Source organism: Lepidochelys olivacea (genome assembly GCF_965140295.1).
Source record: "Lepidochelys olivacea isolate rLepOli2 genome assembly, chromosome: 9".
Taxonomy (NCBI): Eukaryota; Metazoa; Chordata; order Testudines; family Cheloniidae; genus Lepidochelys; species Lepidochelys olivacea.
The window spans coordinates 81,672,799-81,694,136 of NC_140419.1; the positions used below are offsets into that span (position 1 = coordinate 81,672,799).

Consider the following 21,338-nt stretch of genomic DNA (forward strand, 5'->3'; position numbering starts at 1 on the left):
ACCCTTCACACCACCACCATCACCCTGGCTTCACACGGAACAGCTCAGTCCTTTTTGCAAAAAACCTCCTAGAGAACATCTAAAGTTTCCCTTTTCCTCTCCTTCCCCCTGAGCCAGCTAGAAGGGAAACACCCAGCCAGGACTGCCGACTGCCAAAGCACACATCTCGCTGCTGCTGAGCTGGAACAGCAAGAAATGCCCAGTCAGTCACAAGAGCAATTCCCCACTGAGGCAAACCGTGGGAGGAGGGGGTGGGTATAAACACTGGACCAAGCAACAGATCAAATCCACCCTTGTCTCTTCTTTATATGCCAAATGTAACATGCTTTCAGTTCTGGTACAGGAAACCCCCTCCCTCAATTCTTCCTCACTGAAAGATGGCTGGAGAGGATGGGAGAGCATGAAAGCACCGCTCACATTAGCTCATCTTTGGTTCTGACATTCTTTGAAGCTGATTTCTGCCTCCCTAATTCTCTTGACAGCTTGCAGCGATAATCTGAATGTGAGATGCAGACACACAGGGCGAGGGTGACAGGACTGACTTTGGCTTGCTTTGCAATGGAGACTACCAATGAGAACAGCGGCTGGAGGCCGGCGGGTTGGGTTTCTTTGGTTTTGTTGTTTTTGTGGAGACAGCTGCACTTTTCTGCCAGACACTCAGCCAGCTGAGGTAGGCTAGTGCTCCCTGTTCACTCAGCCCTGAGCCAAGCAGATAAGTAGCTGGTTCTCACACAGTGACGGAAGGGTTTGGCAGGCATGTTCTAGTGAGAATTAGACTTGCGCAGAATGGGAATGTAGCTTAGATTTTGCTGCAGGCCGCCAATATAATCTTTCCGGGCATGGGATCATTACTGTCCTGATCCAGGAAGGAGGAGAGTACCTTCATTTCTGAACAGTCTCTCAGATCCTAAGAGGCACTCTCAGGTTGAGTTAGTGTGTAAGCTAGGACAAGACAGTACAGCATGAGTTACTGCCACTAAGTGACTGCAGTTGACTGAACTGCAGGAGGATGTGATCCTGTCCTCCTCAGTGATAACAAAGATCTAATGAAGTGAGCTGTAGCTCACGAAAGCTCATGCTCAAATAAATTGGTTAGTCTCTAAGGTGCCACAAGTACTCCTTTTCTTTTTGCGAATACAGACTAACACGGCTGTTACTCTGAAATATCTAAGTGACACCCAAAACCAGACACATCTAGCTATGCCATAATTAGCAATTACTCAGGCTGCTGTCAACTTGGGAGACAAATTCTGGCTGATGATGTTCCAGGCCAAGTGGTACTGTAAAAACACCCTTCTATATTAGAGGGAGCTTTCACACGTTTCATAAGAACTACAAATTTAAGGGTCAGTCTACACTACAAAGTATGTCGACCTGAGTTACGTCAACGTACAGTCACCACGGTAATTAAATCACTTTTGCATGTCCACACTACACTCCTTGTGTTTACTGTGTCCGTCCTTGCACCAATTTAAAGGTCAGTGTGAGGCATTGTGGGACAGCTTCTGAAAGGCAGCAACAATCGATGTAAGCAACACAGTGTCGACATGGCCACTATGTCAACCTAACTACATTGACCTACCTCAGAGGTGGTGTTATCCCCTTGCCTTAAAAATGATACAGATATCACAAAACAAACTGTTCTCATGGTACACGCAACCAGACCAGAAACAAAATACTGAAAATCTTACAAGAAACCCTTTGTGTGCCCCTCTGAGGAAGTTCTGAAACCACAGGGCCTTCAGTTCTTGACTCCTGAGAACTGTGTGAGATACTGCTTCGCAAGGGATCTGATTTTGCCAGACGCTGAGCTCTTGCTGTGTGATGCTGCCTGCTTTCAAGTCCCACTGGGTTCAGCAGCTTGCCAGGAATGGACTCTGAGCCTTTTGGGGAAAAAGGGTTTCAAATTCTGGTTTAGGTATCCAGTGAAAATAAGTTTACTATAGCCTAGTCCACAGAAGACATTAACCCAGGCTGCAGGTGCCACCCAACTAGAGACACGGTGAGTGAGGAGGTAATATTTTGTATTGGAAGGGACAGGATTTCGAGTTTCACAGAGCTCTTCCTCAGGTCTGGGGAAGGTAACCAGAGTGCCCAAGCTAAACAGAAGGGGGACAGATTGTTAAACATAAGGAGTTGACACATGTTGTTGGAAGCCACTTAAACTGAAGTGGGCAATTAACTCCTCTGCCGTCATAGGATAAAAGAGGGTAGGAGGCTGCAGAGTGTGTTACATGTTGTTGCAATGAGCCATAAAATGCAGAGAGAACCTACTTCAATCTGGAAAAAAAATCCCACTGACCACATACCCCTAGCTCTCACCTACCATCCCACACTGGCATCCACATGTGACATCAAACAATTACAACCCACACTTGATGGGGACCACCTCCTGAAAGAAATCTTTCCTGAACTCCCTCTTCTGGCCTTCAATGCCCAGCCTCACCAAGCTCATCATCAGAAGCAAGCTCCCCACAGACCAGGACACACCAACTCAAAGTGTCACCAGACCCTGCCAGAACAGATGCAAAACTTGCAGACATGTCTCCACTGCTATGATGATCAACACCCCCTGCAACATACCTTCAAGATCCATGGGTCCTACACATGCATATTATAACATATGGTGCACCTCAACAGTGCGTCAAATGCCCCGACATCAACTATGTGGATGAAACCAGACAATCACCACACTCTCAAATTTCACACAGAAATAAGATAAAAACACCCTCTCACCCACGAGTGAGCACTTTCCCCAAAGCGATCACTCCATATCTCATCTCTCAGTCCTTGAAGGAAGCCAGCACAACACCTTCAGAAGACAGGCCTGGGAACTTAAACTGATAACTCTGCTGGACACTAAAAGCCATGGACTTAATAGAGACACTAGTTTTATTGATCATTACAACAATTTGTAACACATCCTGCTGCGTACTACCCACTTCATTTTAAGTCCTCTCCTACAACATGTGAGTCTCTTATGCTTAACAGTCTGTCCCATCTTGTATTTACCTTGAGCTCCTGGGTTACCTTCCCCAGAGGAAGAGCTCCATGAAGCTCAAAATCTTGTCCCTTCAACCAACAGAAGTTGGTCCCATAACAGATATTCCCTCACCCATCTTGTCCCTCATATCCTGGGACCAAAACAGCTACAACAACACTGAACCAGACAATAGAACAGATGTAATCAATGGCCAGACGAGCGCCACATCTGGGCTGGGCCTTGCTGTGTTCGCACTGTGCGTGCTGTCAGAGTAAAGGCTTGAACTGGGATGGGAACATTTTGGTCCCTGGCTTGGCAGTTGCTATTCTACAGCTGAGTCAAAAGGGACCCTCCCTAAGATCATCCCAAATAACAATTAATCTTTTACTGGACATAATAAAAGTTTAAACATTAGGGGCTTTTCTGTCTTAAGTTAAACAAGGGTCTAGTAGGCACTTGATCTTTGAATTTCTTTTGTCTGCAACATACTTGACGCCTATGCCTGGCTCTGTGACTGCAGCTAGACACCGGGCCCTCTTCCCCTGAGCTATCCTGCCTGTTACACAAATAGAAGAGCTGGGGAAGCAGTATGTTCCTGCTTGGAGCTTGAGCTGCGTTGGGTAAACAGTAACACCCTGCCCTGACGGCAGCTTCCTGCAAACTTCCACTGACCTGTAGAGCTAGACAGCCAGTCTGCGGGACCCAAGAGAAGGGGCCTTTCCCTCGCCTTGGGGCTACAGCAACAGCTGATAAGTCACTAACATTCTTCAGCTCTTGTCTTTCTGCATGTGTAACGAGTTTTACAGCCCACAGTAAATTCTTTTTGTTTTAAGATCCTTGTCACGGGGCGACGACTCACCGATGCGGCGCCTCCTGTCAGTCATTCTGGGAATTAGCTCTTCTAGCCAGGAGCGCCCTCTGCAGGCCGGTGTCTCGCCTGCCACTGGCCCACGTGTCCCTCCCAGACCCCAGTGCCCTCCTTGTCAGGGTTCCGCCCCAGCAGTAACCCACAATCCGAGTCTCCCCACCCAGGGGATTCCCCCAACCCTCTACCCGCACCTTGCCTCATTGGCCACTGCCAGTCACCATCTAGCTCCCGCTCCCTCGGGCAGACTGCAGTCTATGAACCACTCATCATCGGCAAGGCAAGTTTGGACCAGCTGCCTTTGCCTATCTCTAGGCTGCCCCTCTGCAGCCCAAGGACCCTTCATAGGCCTTTCACTAGGCCTGCAGCCTGGGGGTTTGCTCAACTGGAGCTGCTCAGCTCCCTCTGCCCTTCCGCAGCCCTGCTCCACTCTAGGTACCCTTCTTCGCTTCCCAGGCAGCCAGGTCCTTCTCTCTCTAGGAAGCTAGAAAGAGAGTCTGTGTTCACTTCTGGCCCACAGCCCTCTTATAAAGGCCTGCTGGATCCTGATTAAGCTGGCCACAGCTGTGGCTGCTTTCCCAATCAGCCTGCTTTTCCCATTCACAGCCCTCTCCAGGGCTGCTTTAACCCCTGCAGGGCAAGAGCGGGGTAGTCACCCTGCTACAATCCTATAGGATGGAACGGTGTTTCTGTAAGATAGAATCCAGGGAGCAAATCACCTTCCTAACTCAGGAGAAATTGCCATGCCTGACTGCAGGGGAAAATGTCACCCCTTTGACATAAAAGACGGCACATTTATTCTCCAATATTTTTTCTGTATCAGTTCAGTCTTGGAAGGTGCTGAGTTCATTCCACTCCCATCGATTTCTGACATGCAGCTGCTCACAAGATGTGGGTGGGTGAGAAAGTGTGTGCATCTCTGTTATTGTTCTGTGAAGATACCCACAGTACACATGCCCCAGATCCTCAAACGGTGTCAGTGGGGCTACACTGATTTATACCAGCTGGCTCATAGGCTTGGACTATAGATCCTCTCTGAGGACAGAGTGAAGGCAAGTAGCCACTCATCCTTTACTTAAGGAAGGGCATGTCTACATTCAACTTGTTTGTTTTCTACTTGGAGTTCATTGATTGCCAGTTAACTGAGGCCTTGTCTACACTGTGCCACTTTACAGAGCTGCAACTTTCTCGCTCAGGGGTGTGCCCCCCGCCCCCACTGCAAGTTTCAGTGCTGTAACATGGCAGCTTAGACAGTGCACCAGCTCTCTCCCAGCGCCGTGCCACGACTACACAGCCGTGTTAAACAGCTGCTGCAGCAGTGCTCTAACATTGCTAGTGAAGACGTACCCTTAGATGGTTAACATGTTTGTAAAGACAGTGTCCACACCAGTCTTTACAAACATGTTAACCACCTTAGGGTAATTGGCAATCAGTTAGCTCTGGGTAAAAGAGTCCAATGTAGACAAAGCTAAAATGTCCCAGCTTAGTTTATCTGTAAAGTGAAGTGTCCAGTTTCCAGCTCTATGCCAGGTGGGGGGGTGTCTCCCCTCCAGTCTGCTTGCCTCAGGGTTGCGTTTCTTCATAGAGCTTTTCCTCAGAGGAGCAGTAGTAAAGGCTCAGACCCATAGGCGCTGACTCCATGGGTGCTCCGGGGCTGGAGCACCCGCGAGGAAAAAATGGTTCTCCATTTCCCCCGCCATCAGCTCCCCACCTCGCCTCCCCCCCAAGCCTCCCGCCCACCGCGAGCAGCTGTTTCATGGCGTGCAGGAGGCACTGGCAGGGAGGAGAGAGGGTGTGGTGCGCTCAGGAGAGTGGGTGGAATGGGACGGGAAGAGGCGGGGCAGGGGTGGAACGGGGGCAGGAAGAGTAAGGGTAGGGCCTTAGGGAAGGGGTGGAGTGGGGGCGGGGCCTGGGACAGAACCAGTGGTCAGGCACCTCCCAGCATATCGAAAAGTCGGTGCCTGTGCTCAGAACTCAGCACAGGAGAAGACAAATGGGAACCAAACAGAATGAAGATTTGCTCTGTTGCTAACCATGCAGTTATTCTTCAGGTCTTCATGATCTGATTTCCCACCCCCATACACTAAAGAGAGATTTTCATAGATGTACACTGAGGACCTTTCATGCACAAAGCATTGTCTCCCTAGCTTCACTCATCCTACCTTCTGCTATCAGTTCCTGAATTTATGGCTGTAATGCCTTTCCTCCTCACTCCCAGATGCACTTTCCACTGAAAGCCAGACTTAAATCACGACCCTGTGTTTATGGTCTCTTGCCATAAATCTTATGCCATAAATTCAGTATTCGGGGCCAGATCCTGCCAACATAATCCATACTAGCATCTTCGACCCAGGAGCAGTCCACTGACTTCAGCATAAGTAAAGATTCCAGGATTGGGCCTTATGACTGTACTGCAGCGTGAGAGGAGCAGAGCTGTGATGAAGAGTGGCTCCTGCTTAGACTTTATAAATTGAATGAAGCACTGTGATAGGAATTCCAGTAATCTGCCTAATGCACAGGGCAGTAATTCTCCAGAAAAACTCTATGTCCCATGTGAAAAACAATCACCCATAAAAATATCAACACCCTGATTTTTTCCCCATTTCTAAATATAGTAAGAATAATGATCCTGATTAAGTGCACACTGGGATTAACAGCCTATCCCATCTCAGGTCATCAACTCCTCTCCCAGCCAAGTCACTAATAACCCAAAAAGCGCCTTTGCCAACTTATCTATTACTCAACTCCATAGACATTTTTAAACACCATCCAGATTTCAGGTTGTCATTGCAGAGAATGGATTAATATAATTTGGCTTCCAAGTGAGGCTGCAGCTCATGCTCTGGGATAGTTTAATCCTAGCCACTGGCTAGACATGTACATAAAATGGCAATTCAGGTCAGGCTGCCATTAAAAAGCAATTAGAAATCAGATGAAGTTTTACTGTTGGTGCAAACATATATGAACTCAGTGACTTTTGTTTTTACCATAACTAAATACAAGGACAGGTCATGCCTGCAGGTGGAAAAGACTTTCACAACTTGCTCAGGGTGTCCCTGCTTTTAAAGCAGGATGCTCGCTAGTACCGATTAGCCAGAGAGTGACATTGCAGAGGTACAAAGTAGGATGAAAACTCACTGCAGATATTAAGCATGGACACATGCCCCATAACATGACTAAATATGTGAATGTAGCAGATCCACTTTGCAAACAGCACTGGACAAAATGGGACATGTGCCTTTAAAATTCATTGCTACAACCTATTGCTGTGCCATTCCATGGGAGATGACACTCCCATTAATATGAATACTAGAGTTAGGCCCTAGCCATGGAGTTCTGATCTGGCTTCAAATTTCCCCAATTTCTGCTAATGGTTTGGTTCAACCCAGTGTAGCGATAAGGGCCAGACAGAAAATTCAGATGTGTGCCTAAAACTTCCTTTATCCAGGATTTTGGTTCTAATTAACATCCCGTCCATAATATTTCCTTCGGCCCTCCCCTGCTCCAAAGCATGTATTTCCTTATAGACCAACACAAAGCAGGGAGCAATCAGTTCCATCATTGCCAGAGAACGGAAGCTGAAATGAAAGGACATAGTTTGAAATGAGAGATGTCATTCTGGCTTGAATTCTTTGCCTCCTATTTTGATCCCTCACATTAAATTCACTGTTGCTCAGGAAGTGTACAGACAGGGCTTTGAAGAGCTTGTGATCAGCTGTTTGTAGTAGCTCCCTGGACATTAATCCTGTGTTATTGGTCTTTGCACAGTGACCCAAGTGCCTTTTGTAAAGCATTGTCCATATACATTTGACCTTTTCGGGTACACACAAAAGTAGTCACATCGGCACATTCTCTGGTTCTGCGTCTAGGTAACCAAGTTGGACAGTACTCCTGAATCACTAGGCTTGCTACTGCTAGTCCAGCAAGTAAAAAACTTGAACTAAGTAAGCTATCAAAAAACCCCCAAAAATCCACTTTCCTATATAATGCTCCTCTCTCTCACGCGCACACACACACACTTGTATTTTTAAGAGCTGAATTTTCTCTGATAGATGGAAGGAATCCTGGCTGCAGAGGAGAGCTGGTTATTATTTGAAGATTAGTTCCATAGATCAGTGGTAGCATTTGTGTTTTTCAGTGACATTCTTTAAGCAAAGAGCAATCACTTGAGCCAAGGAGTGAACAGTGATATTCCCAAATGAATTCGCAGTCATGGGGTAGAAAACCCAACCCAGGTGAGAAAATACAAGTCAGTTCTGTGTTTTCTTTTGTCACCTGTATTGTGTTTTTGGAAGGAAAGGGCAACCCAAATCTCATTTCCTGTATACTCTGATGGTCATTAATGACCACCACCAAGCACCAGCAGAACTGAGCTTCTGGTTCTGATAAATATGACTAATATGCTGACCAGATTCACAGCAGTGAAATGATCGACATTCAGGGAACGTCTACACCAGAATAAAAGACCCACAGCATGGCCGCAGCTGGCTCAGGTCCACATCGGGGAACTGTCCAGCAAAACACCTCCTGAAAAAATACTACAACCTCAGCACTGAATGTGGCAGGTGGATACAAAGTCAAATAACAACCACACCAAGGACTCTACTATCTCTTCCCTGTTCTTTGGAAAACCTCTTTCTGCTGGAGGGTGGGAAGAGGCACCAAACTTTTATAAATAATGTTGCCATCTTGATTTGGTAATTATGCCCAAGACTATTTAATGTATTGGCACAGGACCATGGGGCACTGGGACAAGTTGTAGACAAATAGCATTTGTATTTCTGCAAACTAATTAGTGGTCTCTTTTACCTCTCCATAAAAGCATTTCATGTCTTTTGTGCATAAGGAGAAGAAAACAGAACCCTAGGATATAAAGGTAAACAAATTCCATGGTTCAGGACAGAAACCAATCACCTGAGTGGCTCAGGAAGGAATATTTTCCCTTGGTATAGTTCATTGGCCAACTGGCCAGGTGCACTATGGGTATTTTTATTGTCATCAGGTATTTGGCCACTGCTAAAGGCAGGACACCAGACTAAAGTGACCTGTGAGATAGTCCTTACAGATAATATTCATCCCAAACATAGCCCCATTTTAGGGTAGTTAAGCATTCATTTGAATACAGATCCTAATTTCCTCTGGGCAAATTCATTATCCATAAATGTTCACAGAATGCAATGGCAGAATAACTTTTCAGGCTGTGGGTTGTTCAAACCCTTCACTTGAGTTATTCACTATTCATTGTACATGATAGTTATTATTTTGTGCGAAAGTAGCACTTAGAGGTGCCAACCAAGGATAGGGCCTCATGTTGCTACGCAATGTACATACACATAACAAAAAGTCCTCTGCCCCAAACAGCTTACAATTCATGTAAAGTGCGGTTGGCAAATAAGTCAGATGATTTAGTTTCTCCTACCTGATTGGTTCCTGAAACTTTTTAACAGGACAATAATAGACAGTGGATAAGCAATATCCTAATTTCAATACAAATTTTTCGATGAATCACCGTTTGTAATAAAATTCAGGAAATTTTAGGGATTCACAAACATTTTCATGACTCCCTGATGCTTATCTGAATACTCACAAATAATGAATAGTAAATCCCCATGAAACACAGCACACCAAACTCAGCAATTTTATTTGCTAAAACAGTCACAAATTTCATTTTTATTTTTACTATTCAGTCAGCTCCAATCTGATACATTATAGCAAACATAAAGGAAGCCCTACAGATCTGCAAGGTCAACTAACTTATCCCCTTCCCAGTGCAAAACAGATTCTTCTAGTCTGGTTTTAGATGTCTCTGGCATCAGGGCTTCCACCACTTCCCTATGGGGAGTATTCCACAGTCTTCCAGAGCTGTAGCTGATAGGGCTTTTCCATTCACAAAGTGAATTTGAAAAGCAGTGTGATACAAATAAATGGTTAGGTCAATACAGGAGTGCAATCCTCAGCAAAGCTTTCTGTTTATGATGATAATAATATAAACAGCTTTGAAGTTTGGACTAGGATAACACCTTCCATCCAAGGATCTCAAAGCACTTTTCATTAAGTGTCTCAGTATTCCTGTGAGTTAGGTCAGTATTTTTGCCCTCATTTTGCAGATCTGGAAAACTGAGGGACAGTGACATGTTCAAGGTCACATATCAAGTCTGTAAGAGACAGAATTAGAAGCAAGGAGCACTGATTTTTAGTCTTTGGCTGTAACCTCTAGACTACACTGCTTTCCATGAATAAGTAATACCGTAACAGGTGTAACTCCTCATGTTCCTAAGGAGGGCGGTGTGGGTGCATTATAAGATCCTACCTAAACAGAAGATTACTATGACAAGGTTGCAATGCCAATCATACCCAAGGGACAATTTTGCAAACCAATACCGTTCTGTTCTGTCTCTTGCAGACAACCAGAATCCATTTGTTCAGATTCACCCTGAATATCCCAAAGTGATATATGTATTGAATACTACTGAAGTGGTTGTCATACCCTGCCGCGTCACCTCACCAGATATCAAACCCAAGCTTCGACAGGTAAGTGGAAATTTCAGATTAACCCAACCCCTTAGAGATCTGGAGAGTCAAAGCCAGGTAAACAACTATAAAAAAGAGCTTGTGAAGGTGGGTGAGCTTTAGAGCAAAGGAAAGTGGGACTAGAACAGGGATGGGCAAACTACGGTCTGGGGGCCGCATCTGGCCCTTCAGACGTTTTAATCTGGCGCTCGAGCTCCCAACAGGGAGCGGGGTCAGGGGCTTGCCCCGCTCTGCATGTGCTGTGGTTCCGTGTGGCTCCCCAAAGCAGCAGCATGTCCCCCTATGGCTCCTATGTGTAGGAGCAGCCAGGGGGCTCCACACACTGCCATTGCTCCAAGCGCCACCCCTGCAGCTCCCATTGGCCAGGAACCGTGAGCATTCATGGCCCACCATACATTTTCCACACCCAGATGTGGCCCTCAGGCCAAAAAGTTTGCCCACCTGGACTAGAAGAATGGAAAAAGCCTCCAAAATCTACCTTAATCCTTCTTCACAGTGCTTTATTACTGACCCCCACATGTGGCCTTTGTTAGTGTTAGACTGAGTTTATGCAAATTATTTCCCCCAATTTATTTCTTGATGTTTCTAAATATGTTGGCAAAGACAGAGGACAAGATGCTAATTATTTTGGAAAATAAAATATTCTGTGAAGAATTTGGCTCTGTCTTTCAGACGGAAAGCTAGCCAGTTTTGTAGCCTGGTACCTGCTCAGCACTCTTACACCTGTCTGTTCTATTTCACATTTTGCAGCAAAGTGCCAAACTCCGGTGTAAATTGGTGCAGCTTCCCCTGCCCTCACTAGAGTTTGTACCTGCTTATGCCAGGACTGCATTTGGTCCAAGGAGTCCAGAGCCAGTTTTGCCTATTAGAGAGGGCGATGAAAGGATTAAAGCCATAGAGCCTGATTCTCGCCCACTGAACTCAATCAAGGTGTCTTCATTGACTTCAGTAAGAGATAGCTGAAGCCCATGGAGAGGCAGAGCCAGGAATAGAGCTCCGGTCTCCTGGCTCCCTACCTTGTGCTCTAAATATTAGATCATGCTTCTTTCTATTTGCATGTTGGACTGAAGATGGAAACTGTCCTACCACCCCTGGAAGAGACACAGCATGAGAAGTGGCAATGCCATTTCCTTCACTCTGCCCTTGCCAATTTGCCTCAGCCTGTTCTGGAGAGTCCTCCTCTTGGCATAGGAAAGGAGCTAATTCTCCCTGCCAATGCAATCTTCTGCCTCTCTACTGGCAGTGCTGACAAGGGGGCCAGTAGCTACCAACTGGGCTGGTGGGTTTGGTGGTGCAAATGCCCGATCTCCAGGGAAAGTGCAGCTAAAATCTTTTTGCTGCATTAACTGCATTTTTTTTTACAAGCCAAACATATAAATGTAGGGCCTAATCCTGTGACACAGTGAGCCCCTCCTGGGAGGTGCTGAACACTCTCCCCTCCTCTTGACTGCAGTATTGGGGATTGGTCCTGCTTTGAGCAGGGGGTTGGACTAGATGACCTCCGGAGGTCCCTTCCAACCCTGAGATTCTATGATAAGATTCTATGTCTCCCCCTCCCAGGAAGCAACCAGCACCTGAAATGATTGCCTGAGATGCCGCCCCTGCTTCCATTGAAGCCAGTGGCCAAACTCCAACTGACGTCGCTGTTTATGTACAATGGGCAGGGGATAAAGTGAGGAGAAACGGGGTTGAGTGCATCTCCTCCTCCTCCACTTTCAGAATCCCGTTCCTTCCCCTGACTGGAATAAGCAGTGCGCGCCCATACCTTCCCCTCATCCTTAGTGGGCTCATTGAGAAAGTCCCCTCTTATTAAAGCATTAGAGGGCCAAATTTATCCCTGGAGTATCTCTGCTGACTTCACTGGACTTACCCCAAGGATGAACATAGCTCTATAAGCTTGGACCAAGCCCTGAAGTCCTTGGGTTTGAAGGGTTATCCCCCTGTTTACAAGGCATTATCCTTTCTCCACCTGGTGTTGAGTCAGTCTCTCCACCAGCCATTTCTCGGTACACAAGCAAATGTCCTTCATTTCCCTACAAGCTGATGATACCCATTTGGCAATGGAGATGAATGAAATCTCAGCACATTTCCCCTGTGAACTGTAAAGGAATCTGATCCAAGGATTTTCTGCTTTAACAGGCGGATGGGCGTGGGAGTGGAATTTATAGCCCAAAAGGAAGGTGGCTGTGGGTGAGGGAGACATCGCCGTCAGAGAGGATGCACCCACTTGTATAGGTGTGTTTACACCTAGAGAGCCTCTCATGCCATCCCAAACTTCCTTATATGGAAACCCCACTCGTTGTTTTCCCTTGCCTGGGAAATTCCTGCTGCTATGTGGAGCCACAGTGGCTGCTTCCTGTGTAAAGAGGAAGCTTGGAGGGCAGGGGGAATAAAGTGACCAGACAAATTTAGAACATCCTTTCCCAGAATTAATCTCCAATAGGCAATACAGAGGAAAAATACTGAATGGAACCTTAACATGGGGTCAGCTCCTTTTTTTCTTTTCTTTTTTGGATAAATATATATTTTATGAAGAAATGTAATATGTGTGCACTGCTGTAAGGCGTCTCTTCAGTGGGGCTATTTTTTCTTCTTTTCTTCTAGCCATCAAGCATACATACCCTGAAACCATGAAATTCAGCTTTCTTACACTTTATTATTCTTGTAGCAAATGTACTTTTTCCATCATAAATTAAGTTCCTTAAATTACCATTATACTTTAAAATGATTGCACTCTCTCCTTTAAATATTTATGAGAAAGGGTGCAGTTTGCTAATACTAAACAGATCCTAGCTAACCACATCTCATCTGAGTCACGAGAATCCTAGGGCTGGACTTGCAATTTAAGCTTCTAACATGTATTTAATGCTGCATGACAGAGTTGACAGCTCTGAACGATCTATTTATCCACTGAACGGGTACCGCAAAAGCAGTGGCTTTTTTATTTTGCCACATACTGCTCTGCCCATGTGTCTCATTACGAACTTGGAGGAAACCCTCAGAGGGCAATTCCAGCCTCCATAGCCCACCCCTGTCATTGGCCTCTTTGTTGTAACTGCCAAGAAAGGTATCGATTAAGTGCTAGTTTTGAGAGTGCTATTTGCTAGATGGGCACCTGCATACCGAGAAGGCCACTGCGCAACGAACCATCTCTATATATCTAGACTGGATCTGAACCCCTGACTTCTGTGGAAGTCAAGATCTAATCCAAACTTCAGGTCTTAGTTCTAGCCCTATAAAAGTCCTGAATCCATACAGCAAATCTTAAACCACTTTAAGGAAGTTCAGATCCAGATCTGAAATCCATAATTCCTAGTGCTCTATTGTTCTACAAGGGATGACCTGTCTTATCCCACCTCCACCTCCTAATTGCTACTGTGTAGTAACAACACATTTGACTTTGTTCCGCTCCATGGTGAATATGAAAAGTAAGTGAACTAACGTGATGTCAGGCCAATCAGTGTCATAATTTCACCTCCAATATTACAAGCAACAGCTCCCAAAGTTGGGAGCTGGAATTCATTCCACGCAGAATCATTTCTCCCAAACACTGTTTAAATTGCACCTGTCATTCACACCACCCCAAATCATTCCTTGTTGGGTACAGAAGAGTGCAGCACAGTCATGAGAACAATAGCAGGACTAGTTATGTCACAAGTGATGTTCCCACTTGTTGTGCTGGCTCATGAAAATCCAAAACTTCCTTGGTGAAACTCTCCTCTTGATTTAGTTTTGAAAGGCACATTATAAACACTAGCACCTTTCTTTTCTCTGGGGGGTAGGCACATTGTTAGTTATTATGTGGCAACTGCAGGTGCTCTGTGGTCATCCCAAGCCTGTGTTATATTGTCATCTAGAGTTACTTTCTTTCCAGCCACCACTTCTGAACAGTCTCTGCTCTCAGAGGTGGAGATGGATTTAGCATTTGATATGTGGTCCAGTGGCTAGAGCTGGAGATTAAGGGTCTGGACTCCTGGTATCTGTTCCCGATTCTGTCAGAGACTCACTGTGCGATATTGAATAACTCCTTTAGCCATTCTGTGCCTCCATTTGCCAGCTATAAAATGGGCAGGGATGGGTGAACCTCAGTGAGTGGCAGTCATTCCACCCACCCACCCACCCACCCACCTCACTATTAGTGTTTGATTTTCCATACCTAATTTTTTTCTACAATTTAAATCCAGAATTTTTCAAGGTCGATTTTTAAAAAAATCACAAGGTTTTTTAGTTAATGGGGAGTCTGTACTGCATGTTATCCATAAAATACCAATCATCCCCCACCTAAAAATGGCTAGTCTGGCTCAAATGGATGCTGTACAGCATACAAAATCTACATATATAGTACATATACTCAGGTTTCCGAGTAGCAGCCGTGTTAGTCTGTATTCGCAAAAAGAAAAGGAGGACTTGTGGCACCTTAGAGACTAACAAATTTATTTGAGCATAAGCTTTCATGAGCTACAGCTCACTTCATCGGATGCACAAGTACTCCTTTTCTTTTTTAGTACATATACTGTATTTGTGTACAGTATTCATTAGATTTTCTTTATTTTTAATTAATATTTTCTTAAATTCTAAGGCCAGAAGGAACCATCATGATCATCTGGTCTGACCTCCTGCACCTTGCAAGCCACAGAACCTCAATCACCCACTCCTGTCACAGACCCCTAACCTCTGGCTGAGTTATTGAAGTCCTCAAATCATGATCTGAAGACTTCAACTTACAGAGAATCCACCATTTACTCTAGTTTAAACCAGCAAGTGCCCTGTGTCCCATGCTGCAGAAGAAGGTGAAAACCCTTAGGTCTCTGCCAATCTGACCTGGGGGAAAATCCTTCCCAACCCTAAATATGGCGATCAGTTGAATGCTGAGCATGTGGGCAAGACCCACCAGCCAGACACCTGGAAAAGAATTCTCTGTAGTAATACAGAGCCCTCCCCATCTAGTGCCCCATCTCCAGCTGTTGCATATTTTTGCTATTAGCAGGCACAGGTGGGCCACATGCCATTGTAGGCAATCTCATCCCCTCAGTCCTCAGTCTCATTTAAGTGGAACAAAATCTTTGATAACATTCAACCTCCAATGGTTGGTATAGGTCCAGTTAGGCTCTAGTATACTCATCTCTAAAACTGCCTACTTCCCATCAGGTTTTTATGGTTAGCTCCAAAGTGCCTGAGTCACTTTAGAAAATGTAACCCCAAGTCTCCCTACAAGGTTGGTATTATTATCCTCATTATACAGATGGGGAAAGTGAGGCTCTAACAGATTAACCTGTTATTTGCCCAAGATCACACAAAGTCTGTAGGAGCCCAGAATATAACCCAGCTCTGTTCCTTAAACACAAGGCTATCATTCCTGCCTTAGGGGCTTACTTGTTTGTACCTCTTGAGATTGCACCATTGATTCTGAATGGATTAAGTATGTATCTTGTCTCCAAAGAAGAGGAGGTATGGCTACTTCTCTCTCTGCTGTGTGAGCAAGGGGAAAATCTCAGCAGTCTCTATCTGCCTCTTCTTTTTCAGCTTCCTTCTTCTTCAGAGTTCAGCTACTGGAGGATGGTGTGGGACCCCAAGAGAGGATTTGTCATCCCCTCTCCTCCTTTCCACTTCTTCAAAGGCATACTCAAGTGTACAGCCAAAGTAAACGGAATTGAGTCCTCATCCTACTACATGCCACAGAAAGTGGGTGAGTGACCCCTGTGTGCTGAGCAGTAACTGCTACTCAATGGAACAGAAACAATTCTAGTGCTTAGCTAAGCCTTGTGGTTATTATTCCTTGGTTAGCCTAGTTCCAAGATAACTCTTGGGGTTTATAGCTAGTATGTATTAGAGATGAGTCAAAACTGGAACATTTTATGCACACCCACCTTCCCCTTTGAGCTTTGGTGGTTCAGATCAAATAGAACTTGGATCTGATCCACCCCTGGTTTTGAAAAATTGCCCAGTTTAGAGATGGGACAGAACTGAAATATTTTCCTCAAATCCCACCAAAGCTTTGTTGGTTTGGATAAAGTGGAACCTACATTCAAATAACCACTGCTTTGGGATTTGCAAATCCAAGCAGTGGCCTTGTCTGCCCATTTCTGGTATTTGTGGAACTTACAAGATCATGATATAAAATCTCATGTAAATGCTCATTTGCAAACCTCACGGTTTTTGTTTGGTTTCTCTTGGCTCTTTACCACAACGTCTCCATTGTGTTTCGAGATGGGCTCCAGCTGCAGAAATCAACTCTGGATTTTGAACACTGAGGTGTTTGGGACTGAGGCTTTGTTTTAGCCCATTTTGAATAATGTGCTCCTTGTTTTGTGTATATTTTCTTCACCTCCTCATAAATTTTAAATTTTACTAGGCAGGGTTCGCTGTGACTTCATTTCCACTAGGTCATGGTACCCTTCTCAACAACTAGCATTTAAAATAACAGGCAAGGAAATTTGTATGGCAGCCAGATGGAGGTTCTGGATAGCTCTTTTTACAGTGCTTAGAGTAATTATTTCCTACAAATGACACAAAATCAAAGAAGGTCATCGGTCCCACCTCTTAAGGGCCAATATAGGATCCACCCCTATTCCCTATAATAGGGAAGCACCCTGACCTAGTGGATGGTGCACTAGACTGGACTCAGGAGTTCTATTCCCTGCTCTTCCAGTGGCCTGCTATGTGACCGTGCGCAAGTCACTTGCCATCTCTGTACCTCAGTTTCCCCAACTATAAAATGGGGATGATAATGGTACTGACTGCCTTTGCAAAGTGCCATGTAAGAACTAGGTAGTAGCCTTACTATCTTACTGATCTCAAGAGTGTGCTAGATACTTCACACCGTCAATAAAAGGACCTGATCCCTACCCCAAGGTGTTTAACAAGCTAACATCAGACCAAGATTTTAACAATTGAGTAGGGGCTTAGGAGTGCCCGGTGTGGAGGGCAGCTGGTTTTCAGAGGGCGGGTGCTCAGCACTTTGTGAAAATCAGGCCCCTTTCTAGTATCCCCAAACTGAGGCGCTCAACAGTACTAGTCATTTTTGAAAATTGCACCCTAGACAGGGACTAAGAAAGGACAGACGAGGACGATATCAGTGTGATTATGTGGCCAGTGATCGAGGGCTGGAGCCTGAATGCAGGAGTAAAGAAGATTTTACGTCCAGAAGGGCACATACTCCGATCATCCTATCCGGCCTCCTGCATAACCCAGACAATAGACCAATGAGATTAACGTCCCTACATCAGTGATCTCATTTTCAAAAGTGCCTGAGTGCCCAGCAGCTCCCACGGAGGTCATTAGCAGGCTAATGTCCTGCCCTCCTCAGAGGAGGAGCAAGATCTTGAGGAAGGATTTGAAATTTGGGTCTCCTCTTAAATTCAGCTGAAGTAGATTGGGGGGAAGTCTTACCTTTGTTCCTTTCATTTCAGAGGGCAGAATACAGAACCTGGCTCTGAAAGCAAACCCCAGAAAGCTGCTGGTTGGAGATACCCTCAGCCTGGAATGCAGCGCAGAGACCTTTTTCAATGGACGGATTGAATTTGAATGGCAGTGCCCTGGGGGGAGAGTGAGTAGCTGACAATTTAAGGCTGTCTCTGGTTGCATCAGGGTAGTCGACTGTATGGAAATGAAAGTTCTGTTCTTATGGTTTAGTAAGTCCTAATTTTGCTTTCATTTGTCGTTCTTAAGACAAGCAATGGGAGAGGCCCACATGACTGTCTTTTCAGTTTGGATGAGCTGAAAACTCAGGTTGCTTATGGGAACTCTCTGAGCCTCTTGCTCTGGCAAAATTGGGCTGCAAATCTCCTAACTGGATTTTTGCAGCATCACCAGGCATTTTTCGTTCTGCAGGGAAAGAATAGCCTTTCCCACATCACTTCATCCCACCGTATGATCCTCGCTGACAATGGGGAATCGAGCAGCCGCAGATTTGGCAGACTGTCTGTCTGACCATCCAGCTATCCATAAATCTAGACATTTGTTCACTGTGTAAAAATTCATCAAAAACAAAACGGCCTTTCTCAAGCCTCACTAAAATTTGGTTCAAGTTCTAAGTGAGGATTCAGGCTCTGCTAATGGAGTGTAGGGCAGGGGGGTCTTTTGGGTTTGACCCCTCACAGCATGCTGAGCACTTCCTGCAAGGTGCTAAGCCCCTTCAACACCCTCTTGGGAATCACAGGGGTGGAGCCCACATAATATAAAGTCTTGTTCAGGGTTGGTTCATTCATCCCTAATTAAACCTCTCCTCTTGTTAGCTGCTGAGCCCCCTGCATTCTCATTAAAGTCACTGGCAGCAGCATGTGGATTGAGCCCTAAAACTAACAGCTCTTAAAATTAGGGTAAATACATATTTCTAAGAAGCAGCAATTCTAAAAGTTCTCCTTGTGGAGAAAGAGCCCCAGATCAGTATCCCAATTCAATACAATTTAAAAAATATTCCATTTCTGTCCTGTGTAAATCCCTAAATTTGATGATTTCTGGGCTTCTGCAGGCTTGCACAGCAAACAAGAATGTTCCATGTTATCTAATGACTTGGGACCCCTCAAAAGGTTCTTGGCAAAACTCATGAAAGAATTTTTTTAAAAAAAAGACAAGAAAAGAAAAATAACAAAAACTACAGCCTGGGTGGGAAATACCTGTAGAATTTTATCAGGATGAAACCAGTGTGGTTCTACAGAATTTTCTCTTTGAAATCTGTAGAATGAAGTAGAAGTTGATCTTCTTTCTATTGTCTTTCTTTGAACCATCTGCTCGAGTTCTATGTAGGAGGTGTACAGATCCCTATTAAATATTATAGGGTCAAAATTTCTATTGAAATTTACAGTTCTGTATCATGTTCTAAAGGGCTTTTCCATTGGGATGTGGTTACTAAATAGATCTTTTACTATTTAAGGTATTATTTTTTCTTCCCCAGACAGACTGATACTGACCAAGAATTAAATGTACACTACAGCTGGGAGTCCCAAAATAACACAGATGAAATCCTGGCCCCACAGAAGTCAATGGGAGTTTTGCCATTGATTTCAACAGGGTCAGGATATTAGCCCCTGATTGGTTCTGTTCTTGTGGTACGTCCACTAATTTACCCACTTGCATGGTACTAGTGAAGAGTTACTTGATTTCATTAGTTTGTAGGTCTATGGACATTAAAAGATCCCTGAAAAGGTCTGTCTGCTGTGACTTCTTGTGTATTATTAGTAATCTACTCTCTGGGGGGAAAGTGTAAATGTTTCAGCCTAGGTCTTTGGAGTATATCTCTCTTAACTGAAGGGTATTTGAAACAGAATAAGCAAAAAGTTGACCCTTTTCTTTTTTTCTTTCTTCTGTCATCCAGGATCATAAGCCTATACCAATTTTGAACAAAAGTCAGTCAGTGTATAAAGGCTTCAGTAATCTGACCATCCAGAACATTACCATGGAAGACAGTGGCTTGTACGTATGCAGAGTGGTCAACGTAACAGGACTGGAGACCAATGTAATGGGACTGAAGGCCAATGTTACAATCACAGTATACAGTAAGTTCTGTATCTAAATCAGAATAGTGTCTGGGAAGCAGGACTGTTAAGGAGATGGACATATTTATTATGTAGGTGTTCATTAGCAATGACACCAGCTAGGATACAGTCACAAGAGTGGCCTATCAATCCTCATGCTTTAGGACATAAACCAGTGGTGGGCAACCTGCAGCCCGGGGTTCCGCACGTTGCCCACCAGAGAAATCCGCTGGCAGGCCACCAGACAGTTTGTTTACATTTGCACGGCTGCCCACAACTCCCAGTGGCCGCGGTTCACTGTTCCCGGCCACTAGGAGCTATGGGAAGCAGCCGTGCAAATGAGCACCTCTGAAATGCTCAAATGAGCACATCTGAAATGCTGAGCACCTCTCAAAGTCTGGCCCCCATTGTGGGTGCTCTGCCCTTGAAAATCTGGCCCTTTGAGGTGAAAACATCAACTTTTGCCAAGGGACACCCCAGTTACTGCAAATATTTCCTGTTCCATGGATAACGTGGGTTATCATCAGATGCCACTGTGTAGTAGCTGTTGGCAGTGGTTGATTTTTAAATGGCCACCACTGCCACTAGAACCAAAATGTGCAGCGAGAGCCTGTCTCTAGTTCTGGTACAGAACAGATACAGCTACGGCTGAAGCTTACTGGCAGCTTGTCATTCCATTCGATTGTCTGTAGCTTCTCCTGATCTATCATGCTGAAACCCATTCCAGAGCATATTGTATTTAGGGCTGTGGGTATTTATAGCCTGACAAGACTCTTCCTTTGTGTGACTTTTTTTAAAATATTTGTTTCAGACAAAGCTTTCCTGAGAGTTTCCTATAAGAAAGGACCCTACTATGAGGGGATAGCAGGACACAAGTTACTGAAACTAGCTGTGAAGGTGGATGCCTTTCCCCGCCCCACTGTTACCTGGTGAGCATCATCTGCCTCTTGTGCAGGATCAGGAAAATGTGATCTTCTGAAAGGGATAAGAAAAGATATACCTGCCACTTTCTTCAGACATGGCAGACAAGACATGGCAGACATGGTAGAGGGGTGGCCTTGTGACTAAATTGCTGGTCTAGGAAACAATGAAATCTGGGTTCTGTTGTCAGCACTGCCACAGACTCATTGTGTGATATGATCTTGGGCAAGTCACTTCACCCCTCAGTTTCTCCACTGACAGCCTGGGGATAACGATACATCCCTACCCCATAGCAGAAATGCGAGGATCTGCTCAGTCATGTGCAAAGGGAAAAGTACAAGAGAGCGTTGTCAGTGTTACCATTAGCAGAGCTGATCTTAAAAGGAGCCAGTGCCTCCCAGAAAGCTGTGAGAAACATTCTCTGCATGACAACGTCTGCCTCTTCAGCTCATTTATGACTCAGGACATTCTCCTGAAAGTGGATCTATCTGCTCCTGCCACTGCTTCCCCATCTGAAGTCCTAATCCATGTGGGAATACTTTCTGCAGCTGCGAGCTGCAGAGGG

General features: G+C 45.1%; 1 protein-coding gene across 2 annotated transcripts in view; it reads left to right on the forward strand.

The window, feature by feature from the left end:
* LOC311525979 (vascular endothelial growth factor receptor kdr-like) overlaps positions 1 to 21,338 on the forward strand; it is a 182,288-nt gene that overhangs the window by 67,796 nt on the left and 93,154 nt on the right. For both annotated transcript variants that reach the window (XM_084638534.1, XM_084638535.1), the window contains exons 4-8: positions 10,252 to 10,379; positions 15,903 to 16,065; positions 17,789 to 17,925; positions 19,693 to 19,873; positions 20,664 to 20,781. In XM_084638534.1, coding sequence (XP_084494660.1) covers positions 10,252 to 10,379; positions 15,903 to 16,065; positions 17,789 to 17,925; positions 19,693 to 19,873; positions 20,664 to 20,781 — 727 coding nt within the window. The remainder of the gene's footprint in view (positions 1 to 10,251; positions 10,380 to 15,902; positions 16,066 to 17,788; positions 17,926 to 19,692; positions 19,874 to 20,663; positions 20,782 to 21,338) is intronic.